Source organism: Hemitrygon akajei, chromosome 7 (genome assembly GCF_048418815.1).
Source record: "Hemitrygon akajei chromosome 7, sHemAka1.3, whole genome shotgun sequence".
In the NCBI taxonomy this organism is placed as follows: domain Eukaryota; kingdom Metazoa; phylum Chordata; class Chondrichthyes; order Myliobatiformes; family Dasyatidae; genus Hemitrygon; species Hemitrygon akajei.
The window spans coordinates 10,656,043-10,680,926 of record NC_133130.1 but is presented as its reverse complement, the minus strand read 5'-3'; the positions used below and the strand labels follow the sequence as shown (position 1 = coordinate 10,680,926).

The window sequence follows — 24,884 nt, the reverse complement described above, 5'->3', positions numbered from 1 at the left end:
CCAATCATTGACATACATTGTAAAAAGCAGTGGTCCCACACCGAACCCTGTGGAAGTTACTCTAGCACACAGCTAGAGTAGGGTCCTTTTATCCAACTCTGTTTTCTGCCAACCAGCCAATGCCCCACCCATGCTCATAACTTCCCTGTAATTCCATGGGCTCTTACCTTACTAAGCAGCCTCATGCACGACACCTTGTCAAAGGCCTTCTGAAAATCCAAGTACACTACATCTACTACATTTCCTTTGTTTACCCTGCTTGTAATTTCCTGAAAGAATTGTAGTATGTCTGTCAGGCAGTATTTTCCTTTCAGGAATCCATGCTGACTTTGGCCTATCTTGTCATGGGGTAAGTTTTTTTTAACACAGAATGTGATGAATGCGTGGAATGGGCTGCCGGCAACGGTGGTGGAGGTGGATACAATAGGGTCTTTTAAGAGTCTTTTGGATACGTACACAGAGCTTAGAAAAATAGAAGGCTATGGGTAACCCCAGTAATTTCTAAGGTATGGACGTGTTCAGCACAACTTCATAGGCCGAAGGGCATGATTGCGCTGTAGATTCTTCTATGCTTCTATATGCCTCCAGGTACTCCGTAATCTCATCCCTAGCAATCGCTTCCAACAGCTTTCCAACCACTGATGTCAAGCTAACAGATCTATAGTTTTCTTTCTGCCTTTATAGTTTCCCCACCCTTCTTAAATAGCGGAATAACATTTGCAATTTTCCAGTCATCAGGCACAGTGCCAGAATCTATGGATTCTTGAAAGATCATTGTTAATGCCTCCACAATCTCTCCAGCTACTTCCTTCAGAACCCTAGGATGCATTCCATCAGGTCCAGGAGATGTGTCCACTCTCAGACCATTAAACTTCCTGAGCACCCTTTATCTCCATTAATTCAAGCTTGGAGTTTGATAGCCCGTAAGATTGAAGATCAAAGTCAACTACTGCAGAGATAGAGGCCCAAAGGATTATTGAGGATCCCCACCACCCATTCGACAATCTCCTTGATCCACTATTGTAAAGAAGGTGGTACAGGAGCATCAGGACTGGGACTGTCAGACTGGGTAACAGCTTCTTCCCTCAGGCTGTGAGACTAATGGATACCCTGTCACCTCTGAGGTCTCATCACCAGGACAGTGAACTGTTTATTGATTACTTGTGCAGCACAGCACACCACATGTACTACATGTAGAGCACACTACATGCATTCTGAATGATATTTTATTCATGTATTGATGGTAATATTTTGGTTTTATGTGCTGAATGATAAATGTATTGTGGGTGACGGTGGTCCAGAGGAACATTATTTCATTTAGTTGTAACCACGTACAGTCAGATGACAATAAACTTGAACTTGAATGGAGTTCTGTTGAACATTGTGTGTTGGTTATGTTGGCGTTGAATATGTGGTGATACTTGCGGGCTGCCCCAGCACATCCTTGGGTGTGTTGGTTGTTAATGTATATTTAATGTGCATTGATAAATAAATCTGAATGATATTTGCTAAATATTTCCCTGCAAGGTTATACTTCATAATAGTTTGGCTCAGAACAGATTACACGTGGAGATTTTTAAAAACTGACATACAGTATGGAATAGGCCCTTTTGACCCCTCGACCATGACACTCAGCAGCCCACCTATTGAACCCTCACCTAATCACAGGGTAATTTCCTAACTGATACATCTTTGACTGTGGGTACAGTAGGCGATGTTCTTTTTAGAAGAGAGAAGGATTTTGACAGGCAACATGTTCCTTTGAACATGACTCAAAATCCATAATATATAGACACAATTACAAGGACTCTACAAGTCATGTTCTCAATATTTATTGCTTTCTTATTAATATTGTTATTTTCTTTCTTTCCTTCTCTTATTTTATTTCCACTGTTTGTTGTCTTTGGGACTTTGGTTGTTTGTCCATCTTGTTGTCTGTGGTTTGTCATCAATTCAACACAGTTTTTTTTTGTAATTATCGTGAATGGACACTTGAAAGTGAATTTCAGGGCTGTTATGGGGACAGATATGTACTTGGAAAATAAATTTACTTTGAATTTTGAAGGAAATTCTGGAATTAGCATCTCTCATTAAAAATAAGAGTAAACCATTTTATTTAAAGATGAGCAACAGAGAAACAGGCCCTTTGGCCCATCAAGTCCATGCTGAAACCATTTAAGCTGCCTTCACTCATCGGCCTGCTCCACACAGGACCATAGCCTTTCATACCCCTACCATCCATGTACCTATCCAAACTTCTCTTAAATTTTGAAATCGAGTTCCCATGCTGGCAACTCATTCCACACTCTCACAATTCTAGTGAAGAAGTCTCCCCCTACATTGCCCTTAAACTTTTCACTTTTCACCTTTAACTTATGACGTCCGGTTGTAGTTCCACCCAACCCTAGTGGAAAAAGTATGTTTGTATTTACCTCTTGCACTTGTCTGCACAAAATTCCGTTTGCCAGTTTTCAGCCTATTTTTCCAGCTGATGCAGATCCCTCATGATAGCTTTCCTTGCTGTCTACTATACACCCAAACTTGGTGTCAAATTTGTCGATCCAGTTTATCATCCAGATCATTGATACAGATGGCAAACAACAAAGGAACCAGCTCTGATCCCTGCTACACACCACTCGTCACAGGCCTCCAGTCAAAGTGGCAACCATCTACTACCACTCTCTGGCTTTGATCAGCAGCCAGTTTGGACATTGGAAGTTTGGATTGGAGGGGACTTTACTCAAGTCTGCAGCTCGAGGATAAAAGAGAATAGTGTAGAGAATAAGAGCTTTAATCAGCAATCATTTGGTGTTTGGGATTGATCAGTAAAAGCAATTTAAAGGAAGGCAGGGGGAGCACAGTGGCTGTCGTTGCAGTGGCCGCCGGTCTGAGTGGGTAGGGTCAGAGTGGGCAGGGTGAGAGAGGGCAGGGTCAGAGTGGGCAGGGTCTGAGTGGGCAGGGTGAGAGTGGGTAGGGTCAGAGTGGGCAGGGTCTGAGTGGGCAGGGTGAGAGTGGGCAGGGTCAGAGTGGGCAGGGTCTGAGTGGGCACTGGTCTGAGTGGGTAGAGTCAGAGTGGGCAAGGTCAGAGTGGGTAGAATCTCAGTGGGAAGGGTGAGAGTGGGTAGAGTCAGAGTGGGCAAGGTCAGAGTGGGTAGAATCTGAGTGGGCAGGGTCAGAGTGGGCAGGGTCAGAGTGGGCAGGGTCTGAGTGGGCAGGGTGAGAGTGGGAGCCGGTCTAAGTGGGCAGGGTCTGAGTGGGCGCTGGTCTGAGTGGGCAGGGTCAGAGTGGGCAGGGTCAGCGTGGGATTCTGTCTGAGTGGGCAGAGTCAGAGTGGGTAGGGTCAGAGTGGGAGCCTGTCTGAGTGGGCAGGGTCAGAGTGGGCAGGGTCAGCGTGGGATTCTGTCTGAGTGGGCAGAGTCAGAGTGGGTAGGGTCAGAGTGGGAGCCTGTCTGAGTGGGCAGGGTCAGAGTGGGTAGGGTCTGAGTGGGCGCTGGTCTGAGTGGGTAGAGTCAGAGTGGGCAAGGTCAGAGTGGGTAGAGTCTGAGTGGGAGCCTGTCTGAGTGGGCAGAGTCAGAGTGGGTAGGGTCCAAGTGGGCAGGGTCTGAGTGGGCAGGGTCAGAGTGGGCAGGGACAGAGTGGGCATGGTCAGAGTGGGAGCCTGTCTGAGTGGGCAGGGTCAGAGTGGGCCGGGTCAGATTGGGCATGGTCAGAGTGGGAGCCTGTCAGAGTGGGTAGGGTCAGAGTGGGCAGGGTCAGAGTGGGAGCCTGTCAGAGTGGGCAGGGTCAGATTGGGCAGGGTCCAAGTGGGCAGGGTCTGAGTGGGCAGGGTCAGAGTGGGCAGGGACAGAGTGGGCATGGTCAGAGAGGGAGCCTGCCTGAGTGGGCAGGGTCAGAGTGGGCAGGGTCTGAGTGGACATGGTCAGAGTGGGTAGGGTCTTAGTGGGCAAGGTCAGCGTGGGAGCCCGTCAGAGTGGGCAGAGTCAGTGGGGTAGGGTCAGAGTGGGCATGGTCAGTGTGGGAGCCTGTCTGAGTGGACAGGGTCAGAGTGGGCCGGGTCAGATTGGGCATGGTCAGAGTGGGAGCCTGTCAGAGTGGGTAGGGTCAGAGTGGGCAGGGTCAGAGTGGGAGCCTGTCAGAGTGGGCAGGGTCAGATTGGGCAGGGTCCAAGTGGGCAGGGTCTGAGTGGGCAGGGTCAGATTGGGCAGGGTCCAAGTGGGCAGGGTCTGAGTGGGCAGGGTGAGAGTGGATGCCGGTCTAAGTGGGCAGGGTCTGAGTGGGTGCTGGTCTGAGTGGGTAGGGTCAGAGTGGGCAGGGTGAGAGAGGGCAGGGTCAGAGTGGGCAGGGTCTGAGTGGGCAGGGTGAGAGTGGGCAGGGTCAGAGTGGGCAGGGTCTGAGTGGGCACTGGTCTGAGTGGGTAGAGTCAGAGTGGGCAAGGTCAGAGTGGGTAGAATCTCAGTGGGAAGGGTGAGAGTGGGTAGAGTCAGAGTGGGCAAGGTCAGAGTGGGTAGAATCTGAGTGGGCAGGGTCAGATTGGGCAGGGTCTGAGTGGGCAGGGTGAGAGTGGGCGCCGGTCTAAGTGGGCAGGGTCTGAGTGGGCGCTGGTCTGAGTGGTTAGAGTCAGAGTGGGCAAGGTCAGAGTGGGTAGAGTCAGAGTGGGCAAGGTCAGAGTGGGTAGAGTCTGAGTGGGCAGGGTCAGAGTGGGCAGGGTCAGCGTGGGAGCCTGTCTGAGTGGGCAGGGTCAGAGTGGGCAGGGTCAGAGTGGGATTCTGTCTGAGTGGGCAGAGTCAGAGTGGGTAGGGTCAGAGTGGGAGCCTGTCTGAGTGGGCAGGGTCAGAGTGGGTAGGGTCTGAGTGGGCGCTGGTCTGAGTGGGTAGAGTCAGAGTGGGCAAGGTCAGAGTGGGTAGAGTCTGAGTGGGAGCCTGTCTGAGTGGGCAGAGTCAGAGTGGGTAGGGTCAGAGTGGGCAGGGTCAGAGTGGGTAGGGTCAGAGTGGGAGCCTGCCTGAGTGGGTAGGGTCAGAGTGGGCATGGTCAGAGTGGGAGCCTGTCAGAGTGGGTAGGGTCAGAGTGGGGCAGGGTCAGAGTGGGCAGGGTCAGAGTGGGCAGGGACAGAGTGGGCATGGTCAGAGTGGGAGCCTGCCTGAGTGGGCAGGGTCAGAGTGGGCAGGGTCTGAGTGGACATGGTCAGAGTGGGTAGGGTCTTAGTGGGCAAGGTCAGCGTGGGAGCCTGTCAGAGTGGGCAGAGTCAGAGTGGGGTAGGGTCAGAGTGGGCATGGTCAGAGTGGGAGCCTGTCTGAGTGGGCAGGGTCAGAGTGGGCCGGGTCAGATTGGGCATGGTCAGAGTGGGAGCCTGTCAGAGTGGGTAGGGTCAGAGTGGGCAGGGTCAGAGTGGGAGCCTGTCAGAGTGGGCAGGGTCAGATTGGGCAGGGTCCAAGTGGGCAGGGTCTGAGTGGGCAGGGTCAGAGTGGGCAGGGTCAGATTGGGCAGGGTCCAAGTGGGCAGGGTCTGAGTGGGCAGGGTGAGAGTGGATGCCGGTCCAAGTGGGCAGGGTCTGAGTGGGTAGGGTCAGAGTGGGGCAGGGTCAGAGTGGGCAGGGTCAGAGTGGGCAGGGACAGAGTGGGCATGGTCAGAGTGGGAGCCTGCCTGAGTGGGCAGGGTCAGAGTGGGCAGGGTCTGAGTGGACATGGTCAGAGTGGGTAGGGTCTTAGTGGGCAAGGTCAGCGTGGGAGCCTGTCAGAGTGGGCAGAGTCAGAGTGGGGTAGGGTCAGAGTGGGCATGGTCAGAGTGGGAGCCTGTCTGAGTGGGCAGGGTCAGAGTGGGCCGGGTCAGATTGGGCATGGTCAGAGTGGGAGCCTGTCAGAGTGGGTAGGGTCAGAGTGGGCAGGGTCAGAGTGGGAGCCTGTCAGAGTGGGCAGGGTCAGATTGGGCAGGGTCCAAGTGGGCAGGGTCTGAGTGGGCAGGGTCAGAGTGGGCAGGGTCAAATTGGGAAGGGTCCAAGTGGGCAGGGTCTGAGTGGGCAGGGTGAGAGTGGATGCCGGTCTAAGTGGGCAGGGTCTGAGTGGGTGCTGGTCTGAGTGGGTAGAGTCAGAGTTGGCACGGTCAGAGTGGGTAGGGTCAGAGTGGGCAGGGTCAGAGTGGGAGCCTGTCTGAGTGGGCAGGGTCTGAGTGGGCAGGGTGAGAGTGGGCAGGGTCAGAGTGGGGCAGGGTGAGAGTGGGCGCCGGTCTAAGTGGGCAGGGTCTCAGTGGTTGCTGGTCTGACTGGGTAGAGTCAGAGTGGGCAAGGTCAGAGTGGGTAGAGTCTGAGTGGGCAGGGTCAGCGTGGGAGCCTGTCTGAGTGGGTAGGGTCAGAGTGGGCAGGGTCAGAGTGGGCTGGGTCAGATGGGGCAGGGCCCAAGTGGGCAGGGTCTGAGTGGGCAGGGTCAGAGTTGGCAGGGTCAGAGTGGTGCAGGGTGAGAGTGGGCGCCGGCCTAAGTGGGCAGGGTCAGAGTGGGTAGGGTCAGATTGGGCATGGTCAGAGTGGGAGCCTGTCAGAGTGGGTAGGGTCAGAGTGGGTAGGGTCAGCATCGGAGCCTGTCAGAGTGGGCAGGGTCAGAGTGGGCAGGGTGAGAGAGGGCAGGGTCAGAGTGGGCAGGGTCAGAGTGGGCAGGGTCTGAGTGGGCAGGGTGAGAGTGGGCAGGGTCAGAGTGGTGCAGGGTGAGAGTGGGCGCCGGCCTAAGTGGGCAGGGTCTCAGTGGTTGCTGGTCTGACTGGGTAGAGTCAGAGTGGGCAAGGTCAGCGTGGGAGCCTGTCTGAGTGGGCAGGGTCAGAGTGGGCAGGGTCAGAGTGGGAGCCTGTCTGAGTGGGCAGGGTCAGAGTGGGCTGGGTCAGATTGGGCATGGTCAGAGTGGGAGCCTGTCAGAGTGGGTAGGGTCAGAGTGGGTAGGGTCAGCATCGGAGCCTGTCTGAGTGGGCAGGGTCAGAGTGGGCAGGGTCAGAGTGGGAGCCTGTCTGAGTGGGCAGGGTCAGAGTGGGCCGGGTCAGATTGGGCATGGTCAGAGTGGGAGCCTGTCAGAGTGGGTAGGGTCAGAGTGGGCAGGGTCTCAGTGGTTGCTGGTCTGACTGGGTAGAGTCAGAGTGGGCAAGGTCAGAGTGGGTAGAGTCTGAGTGGGCAGGGTCAGCGTGGGAGCCTGTCTGAGTGGGCAGGGTCAGAGTGGGCAGGGTCAGAGTGGGTAGGGTCTGAGTGGGCAGTGTCAGTGGGTAGGGTCAGAGTGGGGCAGGGTCAGAGTGGGCAGGGTCAGAGTGGGCAGGGTCAGAGTGGGAGCCTGTCTGAGTGGGCAGGGTCAGAGTGGGCCGGGTCAGATTGGGCATGGTCAGAGTGGGAGCCTGTCAGAGTGGGTAGGGTCAGCATCGGAGCCTGTCAGAGTGGGCAGGGTCAGAGTGGGCAGGGTGAGAGAGGGCAGGGTCAGAGTGGGCAGGGTCAGAGTGGGCAGGGTCTGAGTGGGCAGGGTGAGAGTGGGCAGGGTCAGAGTGGTGCAGGGTGAGAGTGGGCGCCGGCCTAAGTGGGCAGGGTCTCAGTGGTTGCTGGTCTGACTGGGTAGAGTCAGAGTGGGCAAGGTCAGCGTGGGAGCCTGTCTGAGTGGGCAGGGTCAGAGTGGGCAGGGTCAGAGTGGGAGCCTGTCTGAGTGGGCAGGGTCAGAGTGGGCCGGGTCAGATTGGGCATGGTCAGAGTGGGAGCCTGTCAGAGTGGGTAGGGTCAGAGTGGGCAGGGTCAGAGTGGGAGCCTGTCAGAGTGGGTAGGGTCAGAGTGGGCAGGGTCAGAGTGGGGTAGGGTCTGAGTGGGCAAGGTCAGCATGGGAGCCTGTCAGAGTGGGCAGGGTCAGAGTGGGCTGGGTCAGATTGGGTAGAGTCTGAGTGGGAGCCTGTCTGTGTGGGCAGAGTCAGAGTGGGTAGGGTCAGAGTGGGCAGAGTCAGAGTGGGTAGGGTCAGAGTGGGCAGGGTCAGAGTGGGAGCCTGTCTGAGTGGGCAGGGTCAGAGTGGGCCGGGTCAGATTGGGCATGGTCAGAGTGGGAGCCTGTCAGAGTGGGTAGGGTCAGAGTGGGCAGGGTCAGAGTGGGAGCCTGTCAGAGTGGGTAGGGTCAGAGTGGGCAGGGTCAGAGTGGGGTAGGGTCTGAGTGGGCAAGGTCAGCATGGGAGCCTGTCAGAGTGGGCAGGGTCAGAGTGGGCTGGGTCAGATTGGGTAGAGTCTGAGTGGGAGCCTGTCTGTGTGGGCAGAGTCAGAGTGGGTAGGGTCAGAGTGGGCAGAGTCAGAGTGGGTAGGGTCAGAGTGGGCAGGGTCAGAGTGGGAGCCTGTCTGAGTGGGCAGGGTCAGAGTGGGTAGGGTCAGAGTGGGCAGGGTCAGAGTGGGCAGGGTCAGAGTGGGAGCCTGTCTGAGTGGGCAGGGTCAGAGTGGGCCGGGTCAGATTGGGCATGGTCAGAGTGGGAGCCTGTCAGAGTGGGTAGGGTCAGAGTGGGTAGGGTCAGAGTGGGGTAGGGTCAGAGTGCGCAAGGTCAGCATCGGAGCCTGTCAGAGTGGGCAGGGTCAGAGTGGGCAGGGTGAGAGAGGGCAGGGTCAGAGTGGGCAGGGTCAGAGTGGGCAGGGTCTGAGTGGGCAGGGTGAGAGTGGGCAGGGTCAGAGTGGTGCAGGGTGAGAGTGGGCGCCGGCCTAAGTGGGCAGGGTCTCAGTGGTTGCTGGTCTGACTGGGTAGAGTCAGAGTGGGCAAGGTCAGCGTGGGAGCCTGTCTGAGTGGGCAGGGTCAGAGTGGGCAGGGTCAGAGTGGGAGCCTGTCTGAGTGGGCAGGGTCAGAGTGGGCCGGGTCAGATTGGGCATGGTCAGAGTGGGAGCCTGTCAGAGTGGGTAGGGTCAGAGTGGGCAGGGTCAGAGTGGGAGCCTGTCAGAGTGGGTAGGGTCAGAGTGGGCAGGGTCAGAGTGGGGTAGGGTCTGAGTGGGCAAGGTCAGCATGGGAGCCTGTCAGAGTGGGCAGGGTCAGAGTGGGCTGGGTCAGATTGGGCAGGGTCCGAGTGGGCAGGGTCTGAGTGGGCAAGGTCAGAGTGGGTAGAGTCTGAGTGGGAGCCTGTCTGTGTGGGCAGAGTCAGAGTGGGTAGTGTCAGAGTGGGCAGAGTCAGAGTGGGTAGGGTCAGAGTGGGCAGGGTCAGAGTGGGAGCCTGTCTGAGTGGGCAGGGTCAGAGTGGGTAGGGTCAGAGTGGGCAGGGTCAGAGTGGGAGCCTGTCAGAGTGGGTAGGGTCAGAGTGGGCAGGGTCAGGGTGGGGTAGGGTCTGAGTGGGCAAGGTCAGCATGGGAGCCTGTCAGAGTGGGCAGGGTCAGAGTGGGCTGGGTCAGATTGGGCAGGGTCCGAGTGGGCAGGGTCTGAGTGGGCAGCGTGAGAGTGGATGCCGGTCTAAGTGGGCAGGGTCTGAGTGGGCGCTGGTCTGAGTGGGTAGAGTCAGAGTGGGCAAGGTCAGAGTGGGTAGAGTCTGAGTGGGCAGTGTCAGCGTGGGAGCCTGTCTGAGTGGGCAGGGTCAGAGTGGGTAGGGTCTGAGTAGGCGCTGGTCTGAGTGGGTAGAGTCAGAGTGGGCAAGGTCAGAGTGGGTAGAGTCTGAGTGGGAGCCTGGCTGTGTGGGCAGAGTCAGAGTGGGTAGGGTCAGAGTGGGCAGAGTCAGAGTGGGTAGGGTCAGAGTGGGCAGGGTCAGAGTGGGGCAGGGTCAGAGTGGGCAGGGTCAGCATGGGCAGGGTCAGCGTGGGCAGGATTTGAGTGGGCAGGGTCAGAGTGGGTAGGGTTAGAGTGGGCAGGGTCAGTGTGGGAGCCTGTCTGAGTGGGCAGGGTCTGAGTGGGTAGGGTCTGAGTGGGCAGGGTCAGTGGGTAGGGTCAGAGTGGGGCAGGGTCAGAGTGGGCATGGTCAGAGTGGGAGCCTGTCTGAGTGGGCAGGGTCAGAATGGGCAGAGTCAGAGTGGGTAGGGTCAGAGTGGGCAGGGTCAGAGTGGGAGCCTGTCTGAGTGGGCAGGGTCAGAGTGGGCAGGACCAGAGTGGGTAGGGTCTGAGTGGGCAGGGTCAGATTGGGCAAGGTCTGAGTGGGTAGGGTCAGAGTGGGCAGGGTCAGAGTGGGTAGGGTCAGAGTGGGCAGGGTCAGAGTGGGGCAGGGTCAGAGTGGGGCAGGGTCAGAGTGGGCAGGGACAGAGTGGGCATGGTCAGAGTGGGAGCCTGCCTGAGTGGGCAGGGTCAGAGTGGGCAGGGTCAGAGTGGACATGGTCAAAGTGGGTAGGGTCTGAGTGGGCAAGGTCAGTGTGGGAGCCTGTCAGAGTGGGCAGGATCAGAGTGGGCAGGGTCTGAGTGGGCAGGGTCTGAGTAGGCAGGGTCAGAGTGGTGTTCCTGAGGTGCCAGTGAAGAAGAAGCAAAGGAAAGAACAGATCAAATTTTTTCATTATCTTCTTTATATCTGCTCAGCTTGGACAGTAGAGATGTCAGGCAGGATCGTGAAATGCTCCTCTTGGTGGATGTGGGAAGGCAGGGGAGGTCCAGTGTCCCTGGGGACTACAATGGCGAGAAGAGCATCCAGATGCAGCTTCTAACAAATGGCATTAATGAGCTGGAGCTGAACTGGATGAAGTCCAGATCATTCGGGAGGCTGATGGGGTGATAGATAGAACATATAGAGAGGTAGTTACACTCAAGGTACGGGACACAGGAAACTGGGTGACAGTCAGGCAGGGGAAGGGGTTAAGGAGCCAATGCACTGTACCTCTGTGGCCAACCCCTCAACAACAGGTATATCACTTTGGATACTGTTGGGAGGGTTGACCTAAAAGAGGAAAAACACGATATGTGAGTCTCTAGCACAGAGTCTGCCTCTGTGACTCAGAAGGGAACTGGGGAGAAGAAGCACGCTGTGTTGAAGAGGATTTGTTAGTTAGGGGAACGCACAAGAGGTTCTGTGGGCGTGAATGAGATTCCTGAATAGTATGTTGCCTCCTGGGTGCCAGGGTCCAGGATGTATTGGTCATCTTTCTTAAATGAGAGAGTGATCAGCCAGAAATCATGGTTCGTGTAGGTACCAAGTACACGGGTAGGATGAGTGATGAGGTTCTGCACAGGAAGTTCAGTAAGTTAGGGGAAAAGTTAAAGGGCAGGACCGCCAAGGTTGAGATCTCAGGATTGCTACCCATGCCACGTGCTAGAGAGGCCAAAACTAGCAAGATTATACATTTTAATACATGGCTAAGGAGTTGGTGTAGGAAGGAGAGCAAAAGATTTTGGATCATTGGGCTCTCTCCCAGGGAAGGCAGGACCTGTACAGAATGGACAGATTGCATCTGATCCGGAGGAGGACTCATATCCTAGTGGGAAGGTTTGTTAATGCTTCACAATGGTCTTTAAACTAGATCTGCATGGGGATGGGAACCAGAGTGCCAGAACAATTAGTGGAAAGGTTGTGGAGGCAGCTGTTGGTAAGACCTCAGACAATGCTAGGAATCAAAAGATTGATCATGGTGTGACTAGTATCTTGAGCTGCGTATATTTCAAAGCAAGAAGTATCATATGAAAGGAAGATCATAGTGCTGAAGATGAGGTAGCTGGTTTACAAACAGAGGCAATGTGTAGTGAGGCTGATAATAGGGCAAAATTGCAGTCAAAAGGATGAGTTGCAATGTAAAAGGCAGACAAAATCAAAAAGAGTGAACACAGGGTTGAAAGAGTTGTATTTTAATGTGCACAGTATCTGGAATAAGGTAGATGAACTTGTAGCACAGTTGCAGATTGGCAGCTATGATGTTGTAGGCATCACTGAATCATTGCTGAAATATTATAGCTGGGAGTTATAACCCAAGTATTGAAATTGTATGAAAAGGACAGGCAGGAAGGCAAAGGGTGCAGCGTTGCTCTGTCAGTAAAATAGGGCAATGTTACAATAGTCATGGGGGACTTCAATATGCAGGTCAATTGGGAAAATCAGGTTGTTACTGGATTTCAGGAAGGAGAATTTCTAGAGTGCCAATAAGATGGCTTTTTAGATCAGCTCATGGTTGAGCAAGTGATTAGAATATGATGAAATACACCCTGAAATTTGAAAAGGAAAAGCTGAAGTCAGATGTATGAGTGTTACATTAGAATAAAGGGAATTACAAGAGATATGAGAGAAAGGTTGGCTAGAATTGATTGGAAAATAACACTGGCAGGGATGACGGCAGAGCAGCGATGACTGGAATTTCTGGAAGCAATTCGGAAGGCACAGGATATATACATCCCAAAGAAGAAGAAGTACTCTAAAGAAAAGATGACACAAGCATAGCTAACAAGAGAAGCCAAGGCCAGAATAAAAGCCAAAGAGAGGGTGTATAATAGAGCAAAAATTAGTGGGAAGTTAAGGGATTGGGAACTTTTAAATGTCATCATAAGGCAACAAAAAATGTCATTAAGAAGGTATAGATGGAATATGAAATTAAGCTAGCCAGTAATATTAAAGAGGATACTAAAAATTTCTTCAGATACATCAAGTGTAAAAGAGAGGGAAGATCAAATATTGGATGCCTGGAAAACAATACTAGAAAGGTAGTAATGGGGGACAATGAAATGGCAGACAAACTAAATATGTATTTTGCATCAGTCTTCACTGTGGAAGACACTAGCATGGTGAAAGTTCCAGGTGTCAGGGGTCATGAAGTGTATGAAGTCACTACTCTTGGAGAAAAGGTTCTTGGGAAACTGAAAGGACTGAAGATGGATAAGTCACCTGGACCAGGTAGTGTACACCCAAGTTCCTTGAAAGCAGAGGCTGAAGAGATTGTGCAGGCACTTGTAAATGATCATTCAAGAATCACTTGATTCTAGAATGGTTGTGGAAGACTGGAAAATTGCAAATGTCACTCCACTTTACAAGGAGTGGGGTAGATAGATGAAAGGAAACTATCGGCCAGTTAGTTTGGCCTCATTGGTTGAGAAGATGTTGGAGTTGATTTTAAGAGTGAGGTTCCAGGGTACTTGGAGGCAGATGATAAAATAGGCCGTGGTCAGCATGCATTCCTCAAGGAAAAATCTTACCTGACAAATCTGTTGGAATTAAGTAACAAGCAGGATAGACGAAGGAGAATCGGTGGATGTTGTGTACTTGGATCTTCAGAAGGCTCTTGACAAAGTACCGTACATGAGGCTGTTTAACAAGCTACAAGCCCATGGTATGACAGGAAAAATTCTAGCATAGATAAAGCAGTGGCTTATTAACAGGAGGCAAAGAGTGGGAAAAAAAGGGGGCCTTTATTCAATCAGTCCTGATAAAGGATCTCAGCCCGATACATTGACTCTACACTGTCTTCCTGCCTGTGACTTGGTGTTCTACAGGGCTCTGAGATGAGACTAATTCTTTTTACTTTATATGTAATTGATTTGGAATACGGAATTGATGGCTTTGTTTCAAAGTTTGCATTGTTTACATTTTTTACATTTACATCATTTATTATTATATTGTAATTTGCCCATTACTGTGTCTATTGTCTTGTTTATTAATTATTGTACTCTCTTGCACTGTTTTGTGCACTTTATGAAGTCTGAAGTATGTAGGTCTGAAGTCTACTGTAGTTTTCTGTCGTTTCACATAGTCTAGTGTAGTTTTGCTTTGTTTCATGTCGCACCATGGTCCTGGAGGAACGTTGTTTCGTTTTTACTGTGTACTGTACCAGCAGTTATGGTTGAAATGACAATAAAAGTGACTTGACTTGACTTGTCTTGAAGATAAGTGGAGAGGCAGGTAGTTTTTAGGAAGTTGAGAGGCTCCAGAAGGACTTAGACAGATTAGGAGAATGGGAAAAGAAATGGCAGATGGTTGACAGTGTCGGGAAGAGTATGGTCATGCATGTTGCTAGAAGAAATGAAAGAATTAATTATTTTCTAAACAAAAAGAAAATACAAAAAACTGAGGCACAAAGGGAGCTGGAAGTCCTTCTGTAGGATTCTGTGAAGATTAATTTACAGGTTGAGACTGTGATGAGGAAGACAAATGCGATGTTAGCATTCATTTCAAGTGCAGTATTGTGCACTGTTTGGGCCCTATATATTAGAGAGGATGTGCTAAAACTGGAGAGGGTTCAAAGGAGCTTCACAAAAATGATTTCAGGATAGTATGGCTTGTCCTATGAAAGGCATTTAATGGTTCTGGACCTCTATTTACTGGAATGCAAATGAATGAGGGGTGACCTCATTAAAACCTATCAAAGCTGAAAGGCTTTGACAGAGTGGATGTGGTGAGGATGTTTCCTATGGTGCGAGAGTCTAACACCTGAGGTCAGAACCTCAGAATAGAGGGGCATCCTTTTAGAACACAAATGAGGAGGAATTTATTTTGCTAGAGTGGTGAATCTGTGGAATTCTGTGCCACAGGCACCTGTGGAGGGCAGGTCTTTATGTATATTTAAGGTAGATGTTGATAGATTCTTGATTGGCCAGAGCATGAAGGGACATGGGGAGAAGGCAGGAGTTTGGAGTTTGGGGAAAATTAGATCCGTCTTAATAAAATGGAGGAGCAGACTCAATGGGCCAAATGACCTAATTCTACTCCTATATCTTAAGGTCCTATGGCTTCTTCCACAAAGTGAATATCTCATCACATTTATTACATAATTTTGAATGCTGAGCGACTGAACCTTCTTGACCAACCTCCCAAGCAGGACCCTGTCAAGTGCCTTGCAAAAGTCCATGTGGACAACAGCCACTGCAAAGCCTTCACCCACCTTCCTGATAACTTCTTCAAAAAACTCTGCAAGATTGGTAAGGTTGACCTACCATGCACAAAGCCATACAGATAATTCTTAATCAGTTCATGTTTATCCAAAATACTTAAATGTCTGGTCCATTCAAAAACCTTCCAATCTCCTTCCAAGTGATTTCTCACTCAGTTGCCTATTATTCCCTGGTTCGTGTTTAGAGCCTTTTCATTAAACAGGCAATTTGATCTAACCTTCCGTCCTCTAGTACCTCTCCTGTCACCAACAAGGTTTCAAATATCTCTGGCAAACATGAGGAAATCTGCAGACGCTGGAAACTCAAGCAATACACACAATATGCTGGTGGAACGCAGCAGGCCAGGCAGCATCTATAGGGAGAAGCGCTGTCGACGTTTCAGGCCGAGACCCTTCGTCAGGACTAACTGAAGGGAAAGATAGTAAGAGATTTGAAAGTAGGAGTGGGAGGGGAAAATGCGAAATGATAGGAGGAGACCGGAGGGGGTGGGGTGAAGCTGAGAGCCAGAAAGGTGATTGGCAAAAGGGACACAGAGCTAGAGAAGGGAAAGGATAATGGGACAGGAGGCCTAGGGAGAAAGAAAGGGGGAGGGGAGCTCCAGATGGAGATGGAGAACAGGCAGAGAGATGGGCAGAGAGAGAAAGAAAGAAAAGGGGATGGGAAAAAAAACTAAATATATCAAGGATGGGGTAAGAAGGGGAGGAGGGGCATTAACGGAAGTTAGAGAAGTCAATGTTCATGCCATCAGGTTGGAGGCTACCCAGCCGGTATATAAGGTACAAAAATACAACTGCAGATGCTGTGGATCAAAGAATACATACAGACTGCTGGAAGAACTCAGCAGGTCAGGCAGCATCCATGAGAAAAGAGTAGCCAACGTTTCAGGCAGAGACCCTTCATCAGGAATGGGGGGGAAGAGAGGACCGAAGCCCAGTAATAGAGATAGGGGAGTGGGTAGGGCCTAGAGGCGCCAGGTGGAAAACCAATCAGAGGAAAGATAAAGGGGGGAGGGGAGGGGATAAGCATGAAAGAACTGTAGAGATAAAGAAGCAGAAAGTTGAAAGGGGAGAGAGGCAGAGAGGGACCTGGGATAGGGGAAGGGGGAGGGGGAGGGAATTACCGGAAATTGGAGAATTCAATGTTCATACCACCAGGCTGGAGGCTACCCAGACGGTAGATGAGGTGTTGCTCCTCCAACCTGAGTTTAGCCTCATCATGGCAGTAGACGAGGCCATGAATGGACATATCCAAATGGGAATGAGAGGGAGAGTTGAAGTGGGTGGCAACTGGGAGGTCCTGTCTATTGTGACGGACGGAGTGGAGGTGCTCGACGAAGCGGTCCCCCAATCTGTGTTGGGTCTCGCCGATGTAGAGGAGGCCGCAGCAAGAGCACCGGATGCAATAGACGACTCCAGCAGACTCGCAGGTGAAGTGTTGCCTCACCTGGAAGGACTGTCTGGGGCCCGGAATGGTGGTAAGGGGGGAGGTGTGGGGACAGGTGTAGCATTTGCGTTTGCAGGGATAAGTGCCGGGTGGGAGTTCTGCGGGGTGGGACGTGTGGACCAGGTAGTCGCCGAGGGAATGATCCCTGCGAAAAGCTGAGAGGGGTAGGGAGGGAAAGATGTGCTGGGTGGTGGGGTCCTGTTGAAGGTGGCGGAAGTTGCGGAGGATAATGTGTTGGATCCGGAGGCTGGTGGGGTGGTAGGTGAGGACAAGGGGAACCCTGTCCCTGTTGTAGTGACGGGAGGATGGGTTGAGGGCTGAAGTGCCAGGAGTGGAGGAGATGCGGGTGAGGGCATCTTTGATGACGCCAGAAGGGAAACCACGCTCCTGAAAGAAAGAGGACATTTGCGAAGTCCTGGAATGGAAAGCCTCATCCTGGGAGCAGATGCGGTGGAGACGGAGGAACTGGGACTAGGGAAAGGCATTTTTGCATTGGGCAGGGTGGGAAGAGGTATAGTCAAGATAGTTATGGGAGTCAGTGGGTTTGTAGAAGGTGTCAGTGGATAGTCTGTCTCCAGAGATGGAGACCGAGAGATCAAGGAAGGGGAGAGAAGTGTCCGAGATGGACCAAGTGAATTTAAGGGCTGGGTGAAAGTTAGAGGCAAAGTTGATGAAATTGACGAGCTCAGCATGGGTGCAGGAAGCAGCACCAATGTTGCCGTCAGTGTAGCGGAGGAAAAGTTGGGGAGTGGTGCCAGTATAGATTTGGAGCATAGACTGTTCCACATAACCCACAAAGAGGCAGGCATAGCTGGGGCCCATGCGAGTGCCCATGGCTACGCCCTTGATCTGGAGAAAGTGGGAAGAATCAAAGGAGAAGTTATTGAGAGTTAGAACAAGCTCCGCCAACTGGAGGAGTGTGGTGGTGCTGGGGAACTGCTGGGGTCTGTTATCCAATACAGTTCTTTCATGCTTATCAACTCCCCCTCCCCCTTTATCTTTCCTCTGATTGGTTTTCCACCTGGCGCCTCTAGGCCCTACCCCCTCCCCTATCTCTATTACTGGGCTTCCGCCCTCTCTTCCCCTCCATTCCTGATGAAGGGCCCGAAACGTTGGCTACTCTTTTCTCACGGATGCTGCCTGACCTGCTGAGTTCTCCCAGCTGTGTGTTTGTATTCTTCGGTATATAAGGTGTTGTTCCTCCAACCTGAGTTTGGATTCATTTTGACAGTAGAGGAGGATATGGATAGACATATCAGAATGGGAATGGGATGTGGAATTAAAATGTGTGGCCACTGGGAGATCCTGCTTTCTCTGGCAAACAGAGCATAGGTGTTCAGCGAAATGGTCTGCCAGGCTGCATCGGGTCTCACCAATATATAAAAGGCTACAACGGGAGCACCGGACGCAGTATACCGCACCAGCTGACTCACAGGTGAAGTGTCGCCTCACCTGGAAGGACTGTCTGGGGCCCTGAATGGTGGTGAGGGAGGAAGTGTAAGGGCAGGTGTAGTACTTGTTCCGCTTGCAAGGATAAGTGCCAGGAGGGAGATTGGAGGGAAGGGATTGGGGGGGGGTGAATGGACAAGGAAGTCGCATAGGGAGCGATTCCTGCAGAAAGCAGGAAGGAAGGGGAGGGAAAGATGTGCTTGGTAGTGGGATCCCGTTGGACGTGGTGGAAGTTATGCAGAATTATACGTTGAATCTGGAGGCTGGTGGGGTGGTAGGTGAGGACAAGGGGGGACCCTATCCTGAGTGGGGTAGTGGAAGGGCCCTGGCAATTTCTGCACTTGCTTCTCACAGGGTCTGAGGGAGCACCTTGTAAGGATCTGGAGAATTACCCACGTGAATTTGCCTCAGGATTTGTAGAGGAGAGGATTTTATTATTCTCTGAGCATTGACTCTTTGGTCTCTTTACCTCAAAGGGCACTGAAAGTAGAGCCTTTGAATCTTTAAAATGGAAAGAGATGGACTCTTGATAAGCAAAGGGATGAAAAGTTATGGGAGGAGATGGGATCATGGAGTTGCAGTTACAATTGAACCACCTTGACCTTAATAAACAAGAGGGCAGGTCTGAGGGTAAATTGTTAAACTGGTTTATCATTGCCACATGTACTGAGGTAGAGTGAAGAACATACACACTGTTCACACAGATCAAATCATTACCATAGTGCACTGATGTAGGACAAAATAAACCAATAACAGAGTGCAGAATAAAGTGTGACGGTCACAGAGAGAGTGCAGTGCAGACAGACAATAGGGTAGAAGGTCATAACGAGGTAGATTGTGAGTCAAGGGTCTTATCCTATAGGGGATCCTTTCAAGATTCAAAATTGTTCAACATCATTTCCATTTCACAAGTGTGAAGCAGAACAAAATAATTGTTACTCTGGATCTGATGCAGCACAAAAACGCAAGAAGATAAAGAACACAGCAATAAAAATATACAATAAATATAAATACTTATATAAATAGTTTATATACATAGATTGATCATATGTCCATAAAGTGACATTAGGCACAAGACAGTCTGTACATAAGGAGACAGTCAGGAAATGATAAAGTAGTGGTGGTTGTGGGTGTAGAGGGGTGGGCTAGTGGGTTGAGGTGTTGATCAGTCTTACTACTTGGGGGAAGTAACTGTTTTTGAGTCTTGTGGTCCTGGTGTGGATGCTACATAGCCTGCAGCCTGACGGGTGTGGGACAAACAGTCCATGAGCAGGGTGGGAGGGATCCTTCATGATGTAACTGGCCCTGTTCCAGCACCTTTCTGTATCTGTGTCCTTGATGGAGGGCAGCTGGTGCTCGTGATGTGTTGGACAGTTTGGACTGCCTGTTGTAGATCTTTCCTGTCCACAGCAGTGCAGTTTCTGTACCGTGCAGTGATGCAGTTTGTTAGGATGCCCCCTACTGTACATCTGTAGAATGACATGAGTATGGATGTGCAAAGTCCAGCTCTCTTCAGCCTCCTCAGAAAGTAGAGGTGAAATAGACGAGTAGAGGAGAGTAGAAATAGTCTTATAACAGCGGGACAGAAGGGCCTGTTCCTACTGCTAATTCATATTAGTGTCTAAATAAAAGGTTAAAGGGGAAGTAATGGTGTTTATCGAACAGACTTTCACTATTTGATTTATTAGGAAGTAAAAGTGTTCATGGAAAACATTCCTCAATGTTATATTGAAGAAGGTTACTTACCACAGTAACATTTGTGGCTGCCTGTGTATCCACCTCGGTTTCAGCTGAAATGAAATGAGAATTTGTTTGAGAACTCACAACTGATGGTATGCCAGCCTGTGTCTGTAGGCAGAATGCACAGTGCACTGTAGCAGACTGTCCTCTGGTTTGAAACAGATTTGAGTGCTTACATTTGGATTGTTTGGATACAGGATCTGATTGGAATTGAGGCAATAGTGTAGAGATTTTCACTCTAGATCTATCGCTCAGTATGGTCTGTGTGTACGGGTGTCCGTTATTTAGGACAAAGTTGCGATGAATTTTCTTTAATATGGCTTGTGAATCTTTATCCTTCTCTATCTCAGAGGTTAAGGAATGTTTATTTGTCTGCATATATTAAAGACAATTGAAAAGGCAGGACTGGAGTTGCCATTGAGGATGATAAAACAATTGATTACTCCCTTGTCCTGCACTGGGAATCATCGTTGAACATAATTATCATGTGAAGTAATTCCCAATATGAGCACTGAAATGAACTTTTTACCTGTAACATTGGCATACACTGTGTTCTGATCTTCAATAGAGCACCTGGGGAAATGGTGAAGATAATGTTAGTGAATTAGTTACCGGTATATGATAAAACATAGAAATTAAGAAAACCTACAGCACAATACAGGACCTTTAGCCACAAAGTTGTACCGAACATGTCCATACCTTAGAAATTACTAGGCTTACCCATAGGCCTCTATTTTTCTAAGCTCCATGTACCTATCCAAAAGTCCCTTAAAAGACCCTATCATATCCACCTCCACCACCGTTGCCAGCATCCCATTCCACGCACTCACCACTCTGAGTAAAAAAACTGACCCCTGGCATCTCCTCTGTACCTTTTCCCCAGCACCTTAAACCTGTGTCCTCTTGTGGCAACCATTTCAGCCCTGGGGAAAAGCTCTGATTATCCACATGATCAATGCCTCTCATCATATTATACACCTCTATCAGGTCACCTCTCATCCTTCGTCACTCCAAGGAGAAAAAGCCGAGTTCACTCAATCTGGTTTCATATGGCATGCTACCCAATCCAGGCAATATCCTTGTAAATCTCCTCTGCACCCTTTCTATGGCTTCCACATCCTTCCTGTAGTGAGATGACCAGAACTGAGCACAGTACTCCAAGTGAGGTCTGACCAGGATCCTATATAGCTGCAACATTACCTCTCACCTCCTAAATTCAATTCCACAATTAATGAAACCCAATACACCATATACCTTCTTAACCACAGAGTCAAGCTGTGCAGCTGCTTTGAGCATCCTATGGACTTGGACCCCAAGATCTCTCTGATCCTCCACACTGCCAAGAGTCTTACCATTAATGCTATATTCTGCCATCATATTTGATCTACCAAAATGAACCACTTCACACTTATCTGGGTTGACCTCCATCTGCCACTTCTCAGCCCAGTTTTGCATCCTATCAATGTCCCACTGTAACCTCTGACAGCCTTCCACACTATCCACAACATCTCCAACCTTTGTGCATTCGGCAAACTTACTAACCCATTTTGCACTTCCTCATCCAGGTCATTTATAAAAATCACGAAGAGTAAGGTTCCCAGAACAGATCCCTGAGGCACACGAGTGGTCACCGAGCTCCGTGCAGAATATGACCTATCCACAACCACTCTTTGTCTTCTGTGGGCAAGCCAGTTCTGGATCCACAAAGCAATGTGCCCTTGGATCCCTTGCCACCTTACTTTCTCAACTTATTATTATTTAATTATTTATGGTTTTATATTGCTATATTTCTACACTATTCTTTGTTGGTGCGGCTATAACAAAACCTAATTTCCCTCGGGATCAATAAAGTATGTCTGTCTGTCTGTCTGTCAATAAGCCTTGCATTGGGTACCTAATCAAATGCCTTGCAGAAATCCATATACACTACATCTACTGCTCTTCCTTCATCAATATGTTTAGTCACATCCTCAAAAAATTCAATCAGGCTCATGAAGCACAACCTGCCATAGAACCATAGAACATTACAGCACAGAAACAGGTCTTTTGGCCCTTCTTGGCTGTGCTGAACCATTTTTCTGCCTAGTCCCACTGACCTGCACCTGGACCATATCCCTCCATACACCTCTCATCCATGTACCTGTCCAAGTTTTTCTTAGATGTTAAAAGTGAGCCCACATTTACTACTTCATCTGGCAGCTCATTCCACACTCCCACCACTCTCTGTGTGAAGAAGCCCCCCCCCCAATGTTCCCTTTAAACTTTTCCCCCTTCACCCTGAACCCATGTCCTCTGTTTTTCCCCCCTAGTCTCTGTGTAAAAAGCTTGTTTGCATTCACTCTATCTTTACCCATTATAATTTTATATACTTTATCAAATCTCCCCTCATTCTTCTACGCTCCAGGGAATAAAGTCCTAACCTATTCAACCTTTCTCTGTAACTCAGTTTCTCAAGTCCCGGCAACATCCTTGTAAACGTTCTCATGCCCTTGACAAAGCCATGCTGACTATTCCTAATCATGTTATACCTCTCCAAATGTTCATGAATCCTGCCTCTAAGGATCTTCTCCATCAACTTACCAACCACTGAAGTAAGACTCTCTGGTCTATAATTTCCTGGGCTAACTCTACTCCCTTTCTTGAGTAAAGGATAATGTTAAATGATAAATGGTAATGTCTGAAAAGTAATTTGACAACTTTACGAGAAGTTAGTCAGATTATTTTTTCTGGTATAATAAAGTTTTGTGAATGCAACAGTTGTCTGATTCATGTTGGTTTTAGTACTCCTGATGGAATTGGGTTAATCTCATCCTCAATACACGACACAGCAGGGTTGCCAGGATTAAGATAGGAATGGGCTAGATGATTTCAAAAAAAGGGGAGATTCTGTAGGTGCTTGAAATCCAAGATAATACAGACAAAATGCAGAAGGTCAGGAATTATCTATGGAGTGGAATATACTGAAGACATTTCAAGATGACACCCTTCATCAGGACTGGAATAGAATGGGGAAGATGCCAGAATAAAAAGGTGGGGAGTGGGGAAGAAGGACATACTGATAGTAGGGACGAGTCATCAGCAGGTCAGCTCAGGTACCTGGTCAGCACAAAGGCTGATGTTTATATGGGTATATTGGATAGAGTCATACTGTACAGAAACAGGTCCTTCAACCCACCCTATATATTCTGACCCATCTCTTCATCAATTCTGTTCCCAGCCCTTTGTTGATGGTCCCAGTAATTCAAACACTTAGTGAGATACTTCTCAACGGCAGTGTAGTAGTGAGCACAATGCGTTACAGTACCAGTAAGCTCAGTTCAATTCCCGCCGTTGCCTGGAAGGATTTTGTACATTCTCCCCATGACTGTGTGAATGTTCTCCAGGTGTTCCTGTTTCCTCCCACAGTCCAAAGACATACTGGTTGGGAGGTTAATTGGTGAACATCCTCATGATTAGGATGGAACTTAAATCAGGAGTTTGCTGGGCAGCACAGCTCGAAGGGCCAGAAGGGCCTATTCTGTTCCGTATCTCAATAAATAAATAAAATGTTGTGAGCGACACTTCCTCCACCACTCTCTCAGGCAGAGCATTTCAATCGGCAGCTGCCCTCTGGGTGGAAAAGTTGATTTTATATCCCTCTAAACTGTCTCAGCCGGAAACATCGACAGTTTATTCTTCTCCATAGACGCTGCCTGACCTGCTGAGTTCCAGCATTTTGTGTCCCTTCTTTCTGTCACACAAGTCATTGTCTGTCTCTAGGTTACTCCTCAACCTTCTCTGCTCAAGGGAAAACAAATCTAGACTTTCCATTCTTAGCCTACAACTGAAGCGCTCCATCACTGGTAATATCCTAGTGAACCTACTCTGCACTTTTTGCGTCAATGTCCCTCCATTCCTCAATACTTGTTAGCATCCTCACATTCATTGCATATGCCCCACCCTTCTCCTGATGTTCCAAAATGAAGCATTCAATTCCATCTACCATGGCACTGCCCAGACGGCCTGCTGATCAACATTCCTTACCTTCCACACTGCCAAATTTGAGTCAAGTGCTAATTCCAGCACTTTCTGTTCAGCAGAAGATGGCAAAGGTAAAGCAGCATTGATAATGATGGGACTGAGACACACGTGGAGATATTGGAGAAAAGGAGCAAAACAGCCTAACTGACTGGCTTTAGGGAGTGGTGATCCTCACAGGGACACACTGACTTTTACTCGTTTTCACCTTGTATCTAAATAAACAAAATGAACAAAAATGTCCTTAAATCAGACATGCCTGTATTAAATATTCATTCTTAGAGACCCAGTGAAGGGAGTTCACTGTCACCTTCAATTGCTACAGTCTGTCCAGTGAACAATTTATTTCATGTGAGGTGATCTGGGGTTCAAAGCCATTGACAATGAAGGAATGATATCGTATCTCCAAGTGAGGGTTGTGTTGGCCCTCTGCTGGCATTCCATGTGCTCGATGTCCTTCTGGGTGACAGAGGTCGGGGCTTTAGACAAGAGCTTTCAAAGGAAGTGATGAAGGGATCAGCAGTGGAAAGAGTGAGCAGCTTTACGTTCCTCTGTGTCAGCATCTCAGAAGGTGGCAGCATGGTAGTGTAGTGGTTAGCACAACGCTTTACAGTACCAGTGACCCAGGTTCAATTCCCACTGCTGACTGTACGGAGTTCACACATTCAACACCGTGATGGCACGGGCTTCCTCCGGATGCTCCCGATTCCTCACACAGTCCAAAGACGTAACGGTTGGTAGGTTAATTGATCATTGTAAATTATTCCATGACTAGGCTAGGGTTAAATTGTGGAATAACATGGTGGCATAGCTCAAAGGGCCAGAAGGGCCAACTCCACACTCTATCTCAATTAGTAAATAAATAAAAGATCTATCTGTGGTGCAACACATTGATCCAATCATGAAGTGGACATTCCAGCAGTTCAGTGAAAATAGGAGTCTGAGGAGATTTGGTATGTCACCAAAAGCTCTTGCAAATTTCTACAGATGGACGGCGGAGAGCATTGTGACTTGTTGTACAACAGCCTGATAGAGAGGCTCCAACACACACGTTGCAAGAGGGTTGTAGACTCAGCCAGCTGGGGAACAGAACCACCCCCGTCATCGAGGACTATTAAAGAGGCAGGGCCTCAAGAAGGTGGCATCATCATTCAGGACCCTCACCATCCAGACATCCCCCGGCTTGTGAAATCCATCATTCAGGACCCTCACCATCCAGACATCCCCCGGCTTGTGAAATCCATCATTCAGGACCCTCACCATCCAGACATCCCCCGGCTTGTGAAATCCATCATTCAGGACCCTCACCATCCAGACATCCCCCGGCTTGTGAAATCCATCATTCAGGACCCTCACCATCCAGACAACCCCTTGTGAAATCCATCATTCAGGACCCTCACCATCCAGACATCCCCCTTGTGAAATCCATCATTCAGGACCCTCACCATCCAGACATCCCCCGGCTTGTGAAATCCATCATTCAGGACCCTCACCATC

The 24,884-nt window shown here is 49.9% G+C and overlaps 1 protein-coding gene across 1 annotated transcript in view; it reads right to left on the bottom strand.

Moving 5' to 3' along the window:
- The window catches only part of LOC140729956 (uncharacterized), a 43,164-nt gene that overhangs the window by 5,784 nt on the left and 12,496 nt on the right, over positions 1-24,884 (bottom strand). Inside the window, exons 3-4 of the mRNA XM_073050127.1 lie at positions 19,900-19,943; positions 19,377-19,420 (exon numbers count right to left, since the gene is read on the bottom strand). Of these exons, the coding sequence (XP_072906228.1) occupies positions 19,377-19,420; positions 19,900-19,943 (88 nt within the window). The remainder of the gene's footprint in view (positions 1-19,376; positions 19,421-19,899; positions 19,944-24,884) is intronic.